Source organism: Bos mutus, chromosome 5 (genome assembly GCF_027580195.1).
Source record: "Bos mutus isolate GX-2022 chromosome 5, NWIPB_WYAK_1.1, whole genome shotgun sequence".
NCBI classification, from domain to species: Eukaryota; Metazoa; Chordata; class Mammalia; order Artiodactyla; family Bovidae; genus Bos; species Bos mutus.
Window position 1 is genome coordinate 9,258,403 of NC_091621.1, and position 13,838 is coordinate 9,272,240.

General features: G+C 37.0%; 1 protein-coding gene across 1 annotated transcript in view; it reads left to right on the top strand.

Moving 5' to 3' along the window:
- SLC5A8 (solute carrier family 5 member 8) overlaps positions 1–13,838 on the top strand; it is a 70,680-nt gene that overhangs the window by 40,699 nt on the left and 16,143 nt on the right. The window contains exons 7-11 of the mRNA XM_005898588.2: positions 423–552; positions 2,337–2,425; positions 3,715–3,827; positions 7,923–7,990; positions 12,641–12,727. Of these exons, the coding sequence (XP_005898650.1) occupies positions 423–552; positions 2,337–2,425; positions 3,715–3,827; positions 7,923–7,990; positions 12,641–12,727 (487 nt within the window). The remainder of the gene's footprint in view (positions 1–422; positions 553–2,336; positions 2,426–3,714; positions 3,828–7,922; positions 7,991–12,640; positions 12,728–13,838) is intronic.

Sequence of the window (13,838 nt, forward strand, 5' to 3'; positions counted from 1 at the left end):
TGGTATTTCCCAGGCAAGAATACTGGAGTGGGTTGCCATTTCCTTCTCCAGGGATCTTCCATCTTCAAGGATGGAACCTACATCTTCTGCATTGATAGTTGGACTCTTTACTACTGAGCCACCAGGGAAGCCCAAAGTAGTGTAAACATTATGAAGCTAATAACGCCCATGGAACTCTGACCAGGAGGATACATTCATTCAGTGGCAAAACCCCATATACTCCAAATATTTCCAAATACAGTGTTTATTGACCTCATAAACAGAAGGTTAGGCCAGAATAAAAGAAGTAGCAATTTTGACACCCAAAAGAGAATGCATGTCTATTGAATATAATCATGAAAGTCTCTTCTGTTTCACAATTTTCCTCATCTTTGAGATGGAAATTAAAATTGTCATTTACTTGTTTGTTTTCACTTCATTAGGTCTCTCTACATCAATCTCCTGGGACTCTGGGTGATCCTTGTCTGCTCAGTGCTTTGTGGGCTTGCCCTCTACTCCAGGTACCATGACTGTGATCCTTGGACAGCCAAGAAAGTGTCTGCACCAGACCAGGTCCAGTACTATGTCTTTCTTACATGCAGTAATGACGTTCCCAAAGTTTATTAGCTGGGAGGAGACAGTGTTCATGTTCTTGTAAAGTACTAGCAAATAGGCACATTATTCATTTTTAGTTTCTATAAAGCATTTGGAAAATTTTATTTTAGCAGACATAACAAGAATGAAGAATGCTACTTCCAACATTACAGTACTGAGAGATTTCCCTGGTGGTCCAGGGTGAAGGATCTGCCTCCCAGTGCAGGGGACACGGGTTCTATCCCTGGTCCCAGGATGATCCCATATGCTGCAGAGCAACTAAGCCTGTGTGCCACAACTACTGGAGCCCGTGCTCTATAACAAGAAAAGCCACTGCAATGAGAAACCTGCACACTGCGATCAGAGAGCGGCCCCCTCTCACTGCAGCTAGAGAAAGCCCAAGTGCCCTAACAAAGACACAGTGCTGAAAATAAATAAATAATAGAAAAATATATGGAAATACCTGGAAAAATTTTCAAGGCAGTTCATGCATTGACAAAGAAGCTGCAATATGATTGCTTAATTTGTGAAAGTGAAAGTTGCTCAGTCATCTCTGACTCTTTGTGACCCCAAGGAATTGTCCAGGTCAGAATACTGGAGTGGGTAGCCTTTCCCATCTCCAGGGGATCTTCCCAACCCAGGGATCAAATCCTGGTCTCCCACATTGCAGGCAGATTCTTTACCAGCTGAGCTGCAAGGGAAACCCAAGAATACTGGAGTGGGTAGCCTATCCCATCTTGACTGCATCTTCCCGACCCAGGAATTGAACCGGGGTCTCCTGCACTACAGGCAGATTCTTTACCAACTGAGCTATTTGTAATCTAGTGTAATTGATATGATTACTTCATGCTAGCCTAGCCTATACCCTAATGAATGAATTGTTATAAAGTCTTGATGGCATACAGTATAATAGTCATATTCATAATATAGTGTTAGAAGCATTGTTGTGTGTTTTTTTAAAAATCACTTACTTGTGATGATTGGTTGTTGCAGTTTCTGCAGTTATTAGAGAGAGACATACTGTGCAGTAAAACAATTCTTTGAAATCAGTAATAAGACAGTAAAAAAAAACCCTAACATGTTGTTTTCATATTAAATATCACTCATGCCATACCTGTGTAAGGATAGGTTATCCACTTCAACAAAGTCATGCATATGATGTTCTACATGTATATTTTTCTATATTAAAAAAAATCCGCATATAAGCAGACCCACACAATTCAAACTCATTTTGTCCAAGGGTCAACTGTATAAGCAGCTCTAATTACATTTTCAATCCCGAATAGTGATTGAAGTTCACAGGTATAAACTTGAGTCATTCTTACTGAAGCACAGAAGTATGTAAAAATATTTCCTTTAAATTGATTTGTTATTCCAATACATGAGAACAGCTGCCTATTACTGAGCCTTTACTATATTCTGTGTTCTATACTAAGAACTTACATAGATGATCTAATTTAAGTTTTATAGCAACTCTGTGAGGTTAGGATTATTATTCCTATTTTACAGATGAGGAAACTGAGGCTCAGAGAAACTAAATAACAAAAGCCACATCTGTCTGAATCCAGAGCCTGTACCCTTAACTACTATTCTATTCTTTGATTTAAATGTTAGCAGGTAAAGAGTTTAATTTTTCATATTTGGACATTTCAGTTGTGTGGAATATCTTCCTTTAGTTCTTGAATACCACAAGGTAAATGAGATGTTAATTAATTTTATTTCATAGCCAATAGTATTCAAGAGTAAGTTTTGGAATTTTTCAGCTCATGCCTTACTTGGTACTGGACATTCTGCAAGATTATCCGGGACTTCCTGGACTTTTTGTGGCCTGTGCTTACAGTGGAACATTAAGGTATGAACTAGGACTCTAATAATACAAGTTTTCCCTCTTGGGATGTTTCTTTTATTATTGGATATTTGGGGGGATAAAGTTGAATTTTGGACATGGGCACAAATGGCCCTAAATAGGTAATTATTCCATGTCTCCTTTTCTGTCAGTCTGCTCTCCCCTATGAGGGTTGGCTGTCTGTTGTCATAAGTCTTTGCTTTTATCTTTAGTCCCTACTGTCTAAAACATCATCACATACCCCATACAGTCACAGTAATGACAATCAGTCGATGATAAGTTTTGCTGATGGTCAAAAATAAGGACCTACAGTCTTAGTTTGAAATATGAATGTAACTAAAGCATGGTCAAATGGAAAACTTAGAATACAAATCTCCTATTACAGGCTGAATAAAATATACTGTCCAAATAATCTTGTTTTGTGTTTGAGCTTATTCATTGTACTTTGTTCCTGTGTTATGCTTATTATTATCATGTACAACATATGTTAGTGAAGATCCAGCAAATTAATATTATTAATATTTATAGTGAATGTTAGTGAGGACTTATGATAGTCCTTTCTATGCATAAAGAAAAATGTGCTTTAAAGTCATTATATAGTAATACTGCATGGTCTAAGAGATTCTTTCATGGATAATAAGGATTAATTGCAAAATGGAAGCAACATTAAATTATCCTTTCTCACTATTAAGCCTATGGATTTGCCTGAATCATTCTTGGGTGACAGCTTCCAGAAAGAGGATGATGTAGTTATTAAAAATAATGTAGTAGGTAAAATAGATTAAAAAAAAACAAAGTCCTACTATATAACACAGGAAACTGTACTCAATATCTTATAATAAACCATAATGGAAAATAATATGACAAATAATATATATATGTATATGTATATATGGCTCAGACGGTAAAGCGACTGTCTGCAATGCAATGCAGGAAGATTCCCTGGAGAAGGAAATGGCAGCCCACTCCAGTATTTTTGCCTGGAAAATCCCATGGACTGCTGAGCCTGGTAGGTTACCGTCCATGGGTTCTCAAAGAGTCGAACAGGACTGAGTGACTTCACTTTCACTTTCATATACATATAATATATACATATATATACTGAATAACTTTGCTGTATGCCAGAAACTACCACAACATTGTACATCAACTATACTTCAATAAATAATTTAAAAAATAATGTAGTAGAAATCGGGTTCTATTTCAGAAGTGACAATATGTTTTCTTTTTCTTATTCCTAGTTAAGGTATTATTAAAGTTTACATATACATTAAAAATTTGGTTTCCCTTTACAGCACAGTGTCCTCCAGTATTAATGCCTTAGCAGCAGTAACCATGGAAGACCTAGTGAAACCTCGCTTCCCATCTCTCTCGGAAAAGTCTCTCTCTTGGCTTTCACAAGGAATGAGTAAGGTTTCATTTCACAATTCCATTTTAACTCTGGGAGATCATTTTTAGAGATACCAGAAATTATTTTCCATGGAAAATAGTGTGAATGTATGCATGCATGTGACTTAATGCAGTCATGGCCATATTTGCAATCAAGATTTGGGATATACTTCAAACAATTGTCCAGTGACCACAAAGAACAATTTCAAGGGGTCCTATTTGGCTAACTTTCTTTTCTACCTTCTTCCTATCCCAAATCTATGTTAGAATTCTTAGCTACAGTTAAAAATTCAACCCCTTTCCATCAACCACAGTTTTAAGAGATATCCTTAGTTTGGAACCAAGAGTCATACTTTTTCTCTATTACCTAAGAGGGCACTGACAGTTTAAGATATATAGTCTTATGTGTATGGATTAAAGATAAAGAAACAGAGTGTTATGATTTTTTTTAACCAATCTTGATTATTCTATCTGCATGTGTAGGCTGTCCAGGAGATAGTCAATAAAATTGTATGAGGAATGCTCAACTTTATTCAATATGAATTCTCAAATTCATAGATTGTAGGATCTTCACTTCAGTTCAGTTCAGTTGCTAGGTCATGTCTGACTCTTTGTGACCCCATGAATTGCAGCATGCCAGGCCTTCCTGTTCGTCACCAACTGCTGGAGTTCACTCAAACTCACATCCATTGAGTCAGTGATGCTATCCAGCCATCTCATCCTCTGTTGTCCCCTTCTCCTCCCGCTCCCAATCCCTCCCAGCATCAGGGTCTTTTCCAATGAGTCAACTCTTCGCATGAGGTGGCCAAAGTATTAGAGTTTCAGCTTTAGCACCAGTCCTTCCAATGAACACTCAGGACTGATCTCCTTTAAAATGGACTGATTGGATCTCCTTGCAGTCCAAGGAACTCTCAAGAGTCTTCTCCAACACCACAGTTCAAAAGCATCAATTCTTCAGTGCTCAGCTTTCTTCACAGTCCAACTCTCACATCCATACATGACCACTGGAAAAACCATAGCCTTGACTAGATGGACCTTTGTTGGCAAAGTAATGTCTCTGCTTTTCAATATGCTATCTAGGTTGGTCATAACTTTCCTTTCAAGGAGTAAGCATCTTTTAATTTCATGGCTGCAATCACCATCTGCAGTGATTTTGGAGCCCCCCAAAATAAAGTCTGACACTGTTTCCACTGTTTCCCCATCTATTTCCCACGAAGTGATGGGACCAGATGCCATAATCTTAGTTTTCTGAATGTTGAGCTTTAAGCCAACTTTTTCACTCTCCTCTTTCACTTTCATCAAGAGGCTTTTGAGTTCCTCTTCACTTTCTGCCATAAAGGTGGTGTCATCTGCATATCTGAGGTTATTGATATTTCTCCCGGAAATCTTGATTCCAGCTTGTGCTTCTTCCAGTCCAGCATTTCTCATGAGGTACTCTGCATATAAGTTAAATAAACAGGGTGACAATATACAGCCTTGACGAACTCCTTTTCCTATTTGGAACCAGTCTGTTGTTCCATGTCCAGTTCTAACTGTTGCTGCCTGACCTGCATACAAATTTCTCAAGAGGCAGATCAGGTGGTCTGGTATTCCCATCTCTTTCAGAATGGAAAGATATTTAACCTCAATTGCTAAATGTCCCAGATGCAGTATTTGACTCAGAGAAACCTAGCTCATGGACTTCTTCATTTTCATTTGGGTATACTTGTTTCAGGATGAATGACTAACAAATTTGTTTTTTAAAGAAGAATCTTTAACCTCAACTTAATAGCACTAGTAGACTGTCAAAGAAATAGTAAATAATATTCTGTTTTATACCACAATTCTGTATGTAATTGCCATAACTGTAGCCTGGAATACATACTTAATTTATATTCTTCAGTGTCCCCTAAATTTAAATAGCATTAAATTATTTTATTATGTACCTGGTTTTAATCCTAGAGCATAATTTTTTAAAAAATGATATAATGCTTCCTTAAAGGATATTTAGATGGGCTCATTATGGGGTTGTTGAAGCTGTGTGGTTTAGTAGAAACAATAGAAGCTTTTGAAGCCAGACAGACTTGCTGGCCTCACCAAATTGCTTCACTGATTTACTAACTGTTAACCTCGAGCAAGCTTCCCAGATGGCTTGGTGGTAAAGAACTTGCCTGCAGTGCAGGAGATGTGGGTTCAATCACTGGTTTGGGAAAAATCCCTTGGAGAAGGAAATGGCAACCCACTCCAGTATTCTTGCCTAGGAAATTCCATGAATAGAGGAGCCTGGCAACAGAGGAGCCTGGCAGGCTGTAGTCCATGGGTTTGCAAAAGAGTAGGATATGACTTAGTATCTGTGCAACAACAAAGCCTTGAGCAAACCCAGTTGAGCCTCTGTTTCTTTATATGGAAAATGAAAACAAAAATTATTCACTTTGTAGGTACTGTGAGATTTAGAGATAATCCATGTAAAACAAGAGGTACTAGCTGATACTCAAGGAATGATGTTGATGATGATTAATAACAAATGGACTCCACTAGTGTAGGTGAAGCTTTCATTCATTTTGAAGGGTTGAATATAATCATTATGTTGAGGTATGTAATATGGCAAATGACTTGAATGTTTCTGATAATTTGAGTAGAAAAAACCCACAATGATGATCATTCATGAGCTACCAAGTAGAGAAGAATTTAGTATGTTGGAAATACTATTTATATGAGGATTTAGAGACATGGAAAATCATTGCAATAAAGCTCCTTTTAAAAAAATTAATGTAAAGTTTTCCATTCAGGCACAATGAGATTATTTACTCACTTTGCTTAACAAAGGTGTGAGTGCTTTTGTAAGTAAGATAGAAATAACATAAGGAATGCACTAATTTTTTTATGAACAAATTTCTCATTCATTTTATTTTTTATATTTTGAAGTTTATATGTGGGAAATTATATTAATGGATTTCAGGTGCATTTTGTTGAATGGACATCTTTAAAAATAAAAATGGGGGGTGAAATTTTCTTATGTGTGTTAGTTGCTCAGTTGTGTCCAGCTCTTTGTAACCCCATGGACTATAGCCTACAGGCTCCTCTGTTCTTGGGATCTCCCAGGCAAGAATACTGGAGTAGGTTGCCATTCCCTTATCCAGAGTTTTCCTAAAGCAGTTTCAAAAGTAAAATGTGTAGTTAGAGAAAACCTGGAAAATACTGGAAGCCAAAAGACAAAAAAAAATTCCATAAACTGACCACCAGTGATAGCTTGAGAATTTCTATAAAGGAGTTTTGGGGAAAGAGTTTGGTAGAAGGGAAAACTATAAATCTTATCTTCAAGTTGCCTTTCTTTGCTTTTGTTTAACAGGAAAGGTTTGTGAATATTGATGATTATAAGAAGGCTAAAGGTCCTAATGGCACCCCACTCCAGTACTCTTGCCTGGAAAATCCCATGGACAGAGGAGCCTGGTAGGCTGCAGTCCATGGGGTCGCGAAGAGTCGGACACGACTGAGCGACTTCACTTTCACTTTTCACTTTCATGCATTGGAGAAGGCAATGGCAACCCACTCCAGTGTTCTTGCCTGGAGAATCCCAGGGACAGGGGAGCCTGGTGGGCTGCTGTCTACTGGGTCGCACAGAGTCGGACACGACTGAAGCGACTTAGCAGCAGCAGCAGCAAAGGTCCTAAAATACTCTGGTGTGGATTTCCACTTCCCAGGAGAAATGAACACGTAAAGTCAGAAGACTTTCTGATGTTTATTACTCCCTTGCCCCATCAGAGCAGTGTGTCCTGTTTTTGGCAAACTGAAAAGAGACCTGAGCTTTCCTTTACAAACAAATGTTTATGGAGGATTAGATTAGTAACACAATGGTTTTTAGTTTAAAATACCTATATTTAATTTTAGGGATTCTTTACTTATATAACCTAATGTAATAAATCCTGGGACATGATATCAGCATTTTCTTTCCTCTTTGCACACTGCTGATGCTGTAGAAAAACAGCCCATTGCCTTTTTACCTGACTCTGAGATAGGTGGCCATTCTTCATTATAGTCACGTTACACACTTTGAATCAAAGTATGGTAGTTTATTCTATTGAGAATTCTAATCCTCTGAGTGGATTTTGCAATGGCTTTTATGTCATCCATATAGGTGTGCTGTTTGGGGCCCTGTGTATTGGCATGGCTGCACTGGCTTCACTAATGGGAGCTTTGTTGCAGGTAAGAGCTAATCCTCAAAGGTTTAAGTCATAATCACTAAATTTTTTTTTAAGTTCATGTGATCATCCTTCTAGACTTCTCTCTTTATATATCTACCCATAGACATATCAAGGAACAGATATGACTAAAGTCTTTAAATTTTTTTTTAATTAAAATTTCCATTTTGAGAAAATCATAGGTTTACAAGTAATAGTAAAAAATAATACAGAGAGACTCCACATATCCTTTAGCCAGTTTCCTCAATGGTGAGAGACTTAGGTTACTTTTCCATGTGGATGTCCAGTTGCACCACTTGTAAAAACTATCTTTCTTCCATTGATTGCCTTTGTACCTATGTGAAAAATCAATGGAGCATATTTGTATGGGTCTATTTTTGGTGTCTTTGTTCTATTCCATTGATCTGTGTGTATATCCATTTGCCAAGATCACACAGTCTTGATTACTATCATGTTGTAATAAATCTTGAATCCAGATTTACTGACTCCTTCCACTTTATTGTTATTTTTCAAAATTGTTTTAACTATTTTAGTTCCTTTGCCTTCCTATATAAAGTTTAGAATAATATTCTCTTCATATATATATATATATAATTTATATATAAACCCTGCTTAGATTTTGATAATATTGCCTTAAACCTATATAACAACTCGGGAACATTTTTACCACATTGAATCTTTTAATCCATAAATGTAGTATGTCTCTTCATTTATTTAGATTGTCCCTAAGTTTTTCCACCACCAACTGTGTAATTTTTATAACACAGTAATTTTTATATAAAAGTCCCATTTATATTTAATTAGATTTATACCTAAGTATTTCATTTTTTGAGTAATTTAAATGATATTGTATTTGTAATGTTGGTGTCCATGTGTTTGTTAATGTATAAGAGATACAATTGATTTTTGTATATTTGTCTATATCATATGACCTTGTTGAGTTTACTTATTAGTTTCTGGGATTTTCTTCAACTTCAGATAGGGACAATTTCATATCTTCTCTTCCAATCTGCGCATGTACCTTTTGTTTCCCTATTGCTTCAATTTGTTATTATTATTATTATATTATTCCTGTGGCTTCAGTTTACACATTATGTTGAATAAGTGTAGGAGAGTGAACACCATTGCCTTGTTGCCCAGTCTGAATGAGCAAAGTGAAAGTGAAAGTTGCTCAGTCGTGTCCTACTCTTTGCAACCTCATGGACTATACAGTCCATGGAATTCTCTAGGCCAGAATACTGGAGTGGGTAGCCTTTCCTTTCTCTAGGGGGTCTTCCTAACCCAGGGATTGAACCCAGGTCTCCTGCATTGCAGGCAAATTCTTTACCAGCTGAGCCACAAGGGAAGTCCCTGAATGAGGAAAACATTTAGTAATTCATTCTTGAGTACATTAGCTGTAGGAGTTTTGTATATCCCCTTTACCAAATTAAGGAAATTCCCCTTTACTCCTATTTTCCTGAGAGTTTTTATCATGAATGAGTGTTGAATTTTGTCAGATGATTTTTCAGCGTCATTTGATATAACAATATGATTTTCTTCTTTAGTCCTTTGACATGGTATATTATCCTGATTGATTTTCAAATGTTGATCCAGCCTTGCATTTCTGGAATAAATTTCATTTGGTCATAGCATATAGTTATTTTTATATGTTGCTGAATTCTATTTGATGATATTTTATTAAGAATTTTTACATCTATATTCATGAGAGGTACTGATCTGTAGTAATATTTTTTTGTAATGTCATTGTCTGGATTTGGTATTAGGGTCATACCAGCTTCATAAAATAAACTGGAAAGAATTCTCTCCTTTTTTATGGAAGAGATTGTGCAAAACTGGTGTTAATTCTTTGTTTGGTATAATGCTGTTTGGTATAATACTCTAGTGAAACCATCTGCTCTTGGGGGTTTCTTTTGGGGGGAATTTAAAATTATGAATTCAGTTTCCTTAGTAGTTATAGCTATTCAAATTACCTGTTTCATATTGGATGAATTATAAAATGGATCAAGGATTTGATCCATAGTATTCCCTTATTATGGTTTTGATATCTGCAGAGTTTGTAGTGTTAGCTCTTGTTTTATTCCTCACATTGGTAATTTTATCTTTTATCTGTTTTTCAGTCTTGCTAGAGCTTTGTCAATTTTTATGGATATTTTCAAAGAATTAGCTTCTTGTTTCACTGATTTTTCCATATTGTTTTTCTGTTTTAAATCATTGCTTTTTGTTCTTATCTTCATTATTTTCTTCCTTCTGCTTACTTTGGATTTTGTTCTTGAGGTAGGACCTTAGATGATTGATTTCAGAATTTTATTTATAATTTATGCACTAATTGCTAAAATATTCCCTCTCAGCACTTCTAGCTGTGTCCCACAACTCTTCATGTTTTGTATTTATATTTTAAAATTTCCTTTGATATGTCCTTTTGCCCCATGGATTGTTTAAAAGTATATTACTTAGTTTCTAAGTGTTTGAAGACTTTCCTGTTATCTTTCTGCTATTGATTTCTAGTTTCATTCCAAGGTGGTCATTCTGAACACATTCTGTATGATTTTAATTCTTTAAAATTTGCTGAAGTCTGTTTTATAGCCCAGGATATAGTATTTTGGTATGTGTTACAGGGGAACAAGAAAGGAATGTGTTCTCTGCTATTGTTAAGTGTATATTCTACAAGTGTCAATTATTAATAGATCTTCTCATCGATGGTTCTGAGTTCTTCTGTATCCTTCTGATTTTCTGTTTAGCACTCTTTAACTGTTTAAGTCTTATTTTTCCTTCAAGTTTCAACTTAAACATTATTTTCTGAAAAGGCTCTTTCTGTTACCTGGATAGGTTTGAGTTCCCCTCTATTATGTTCCCAGAGTACCTCATATTTCTCTTGTAATCCCCATTATAATACTTTATTGCAGTCATTTATTTAGTGTCTATTTTACTAAATAGGTTAAAATTTCATGAAGGTGAGGATTATGTCATTGTTCTTTGATACTGTACCAAATATCTGGTACAGTTCCTAAGACAAAGTAGATATTTTATACATTCAGGTTGAATGTAACTATTTATGTATTGGTTCATAAATATCTGCTTACCTGATCACCCCCAAGTAGTCCATGGAATTTCCATGGCCACCTGGGTCCGACTCTGGGACTCTGGGACCTCAGCATGACCCAGAAACTTGAAGGTTAATGCTAGGCATAACAAGTCCTCCAGACTCCTGCTTCAGGCCCAAGATTTGGTTCCTTTCTGGTTGGTTGTTGCTTAGTGTATACCAGCTGTTAAAATAGTGTACTCTCATTCTGATTATATGAATGAATGGATGATTTAGGTCTAGAAACTCTAACCTTATCTGGTACACCTAAGCTATAACCAACAAAACTCCTGTTAGTATGCTTTCCTTCATAGTCTGAATTATTTTTAGAGCTCTTATGATTGATTCCCCCTTTCCCCCCCTTTTTCATATACCAGCTCTGGCCTGAGTATAGGTAATGAGATATTCTAGGAGAGTCATCATGACTTGAAGACAGCTCTTCCTTGCTTCATCTCTAACCAAGGTCTTATTTCCTGAGACAAGTATTTGGTGGGGAGACTATTCCTTGTATCTCTAGAACTGGCTCTAGGTCACACTGTCACGGTGACCACCACATGTGCCAAGTGACTTCTCACATTTTGCAGTGAAGTCTACCTTCCTTCCAACTGGACTCTGGTTCAAGAGACATTGTGAAATGGTTCCTTAGGACCATATTCTGAGTCCATATTCTCCTTGAACACTAGCTCTTCTCTGTCATCATATCCTCACTCCTTCCCTAGTCCACTAGGTAGAGCTCTTTTCTTGTTTTTTTGTTTTGTTTTGTTTTGTTTGTTTTTTGTTGTTGTTGTTTGTTTTTTAACCCAGAGCTGCAGTCTATACCCTCTAAAATTTTTTTGACTAACATTTTTTCTTTAATGTATTAATTCTCTTCCATCTGTCCCTTTTACTCTGTGAACAAACCAGTGGGTCCCTGATTCTTCTTTGATGGTTCTATTCACTCTCAAGAATTAGCTGTCTGAATATTGTGAACATATATCTCTTGAATGTTTCAGCTATTTGCACTTTTGCATTCTTCACACTGTAAACTTTTTTCACTATCATGATTTTGGCATCTGTCCATCAAAGCAAAGGTTGCAGTTAGCCAATCAGGTTAAAACTTTCTACATGATTTGATCAATCTTTTTTTTTTTTTTTTTCTTTTTGAAATCACATTTCTCATTTTAGTTCTATCCTTAGGAAATCAAGGATAGCATTGGGTTTTGTTGCCATCTCTGGTCACTTAGTAGTACTTAGCCACAATCTTGTTTTGCAGAGCATTTTGAGACTACCGAAGCACAAAGGAGTGATGTGATTATTAACATCTACAAGAACAATGCTAGGAGTAGTGTCCCTCTTGCCTCATAATTCTCTGTCCTCTTTATAGTTTGCTTCTTTTATTGAGGATACTTAATGAACAGATAGAACCGAGCCTGAGATGCAGAAGCTTCCAGGTTCTAATTATCTCTTTGTCAATGGCAAGGCTGCCATGATTTTCAGGAGTTTTGAGTTTAAATCCTCATCTCAATGAAATTACTTTTAAATGTTTTAACTTTGGATTTCCGATTGCTGATTGATGACTTCTTATTAATTTTGTAGGCAGCACTCAGCATATTTGGCATGCTTGGTGGGCCACTTATGGGCTTGTTTTCTTTGGGGATTTTGGTTCCCTTTGCCAACTCAATTGTAAGTATAAAAGATGAATATATGTAAAGTCTACTTTTCCAACTACAGTAGCATTTCTACAATTTTTCTCAACTATAAAGTTATGGTTCCTCTGATACCTGTCATTAGTGGCTTATCTTGATGACTTAAGTTATTCGTATTGACTTCGCTGGGACACACAACGAATGTACTATGCACTGGGACCCTGCATGTGTGAAACTAAATGGAAACTGCCAGAACAATATATATTGTGACTGCTGCTGCTGCTGCTAAGTCGCTTCAGTTGTGTCCGACTCTGTGCAACCCCATAGATGGCAGCCCACCAGGTTCCCCCGTCCCTGGGATTCTCCAGGCAAGAGCACTGGAGTGGGTTGCCATTTCCTTCTCCAACACATGAAAGTGAAAAGTGAAAGTGAAAGTAAAGTCGCTCAGTCATGTCCGACTCTTCGTGACCCCATGGATTGTAGCCCACCAGGCTCCTCCGTCCATGGGATTTTCCAGGCAAGAGTACTGGAGTGGGGTGCCATTACCTCCTCCGATATTGTGACTATCACATAATTATAGAAAAACGTAATTATAACTAAAATATAATATTGTTGTTTAGTCACTATGTTGTGTCTGATTCTTTGTGACCTCATGCACTGTAACCTACCAGGCTCCTCTGTCCATGGGGTTTTCTAGGCAAGAATACTGGAGTGGTGGTGGTGGTAGTTTAGTTACCAACTTGTGTCCGACTCTTGCTACCCCATGGACTGTAGCACGCCAGGCTCCTCTGTCCATGGGATTTTCCAGGCAAGAATACTGGAGTGGGTTGCCATTTCCTTCTCCAGGGGATCTTCCCAACTGAGGAATCAAACCCAGGTCTCCTGCAATGCAGGCAGATTCTTTACTGACTGAGCTATGAGGGAAGCCCATTTCCTTCTTCAGGGCATCTTCCTGACCCAGGGATTGAGCTTGTGTCTCCTGCATTGGCAGGCAGATTCTTTACCATTGAGCCACTGGGGAAGCCCAAAATATAATATTAAAGAGTATCATAAAGCACAACTAAAGAATATATATTATGAAATAATACATAATATGATATATAATATAATACAATATATTATGAATATTGGGCTTCCCAGGTGGTGCT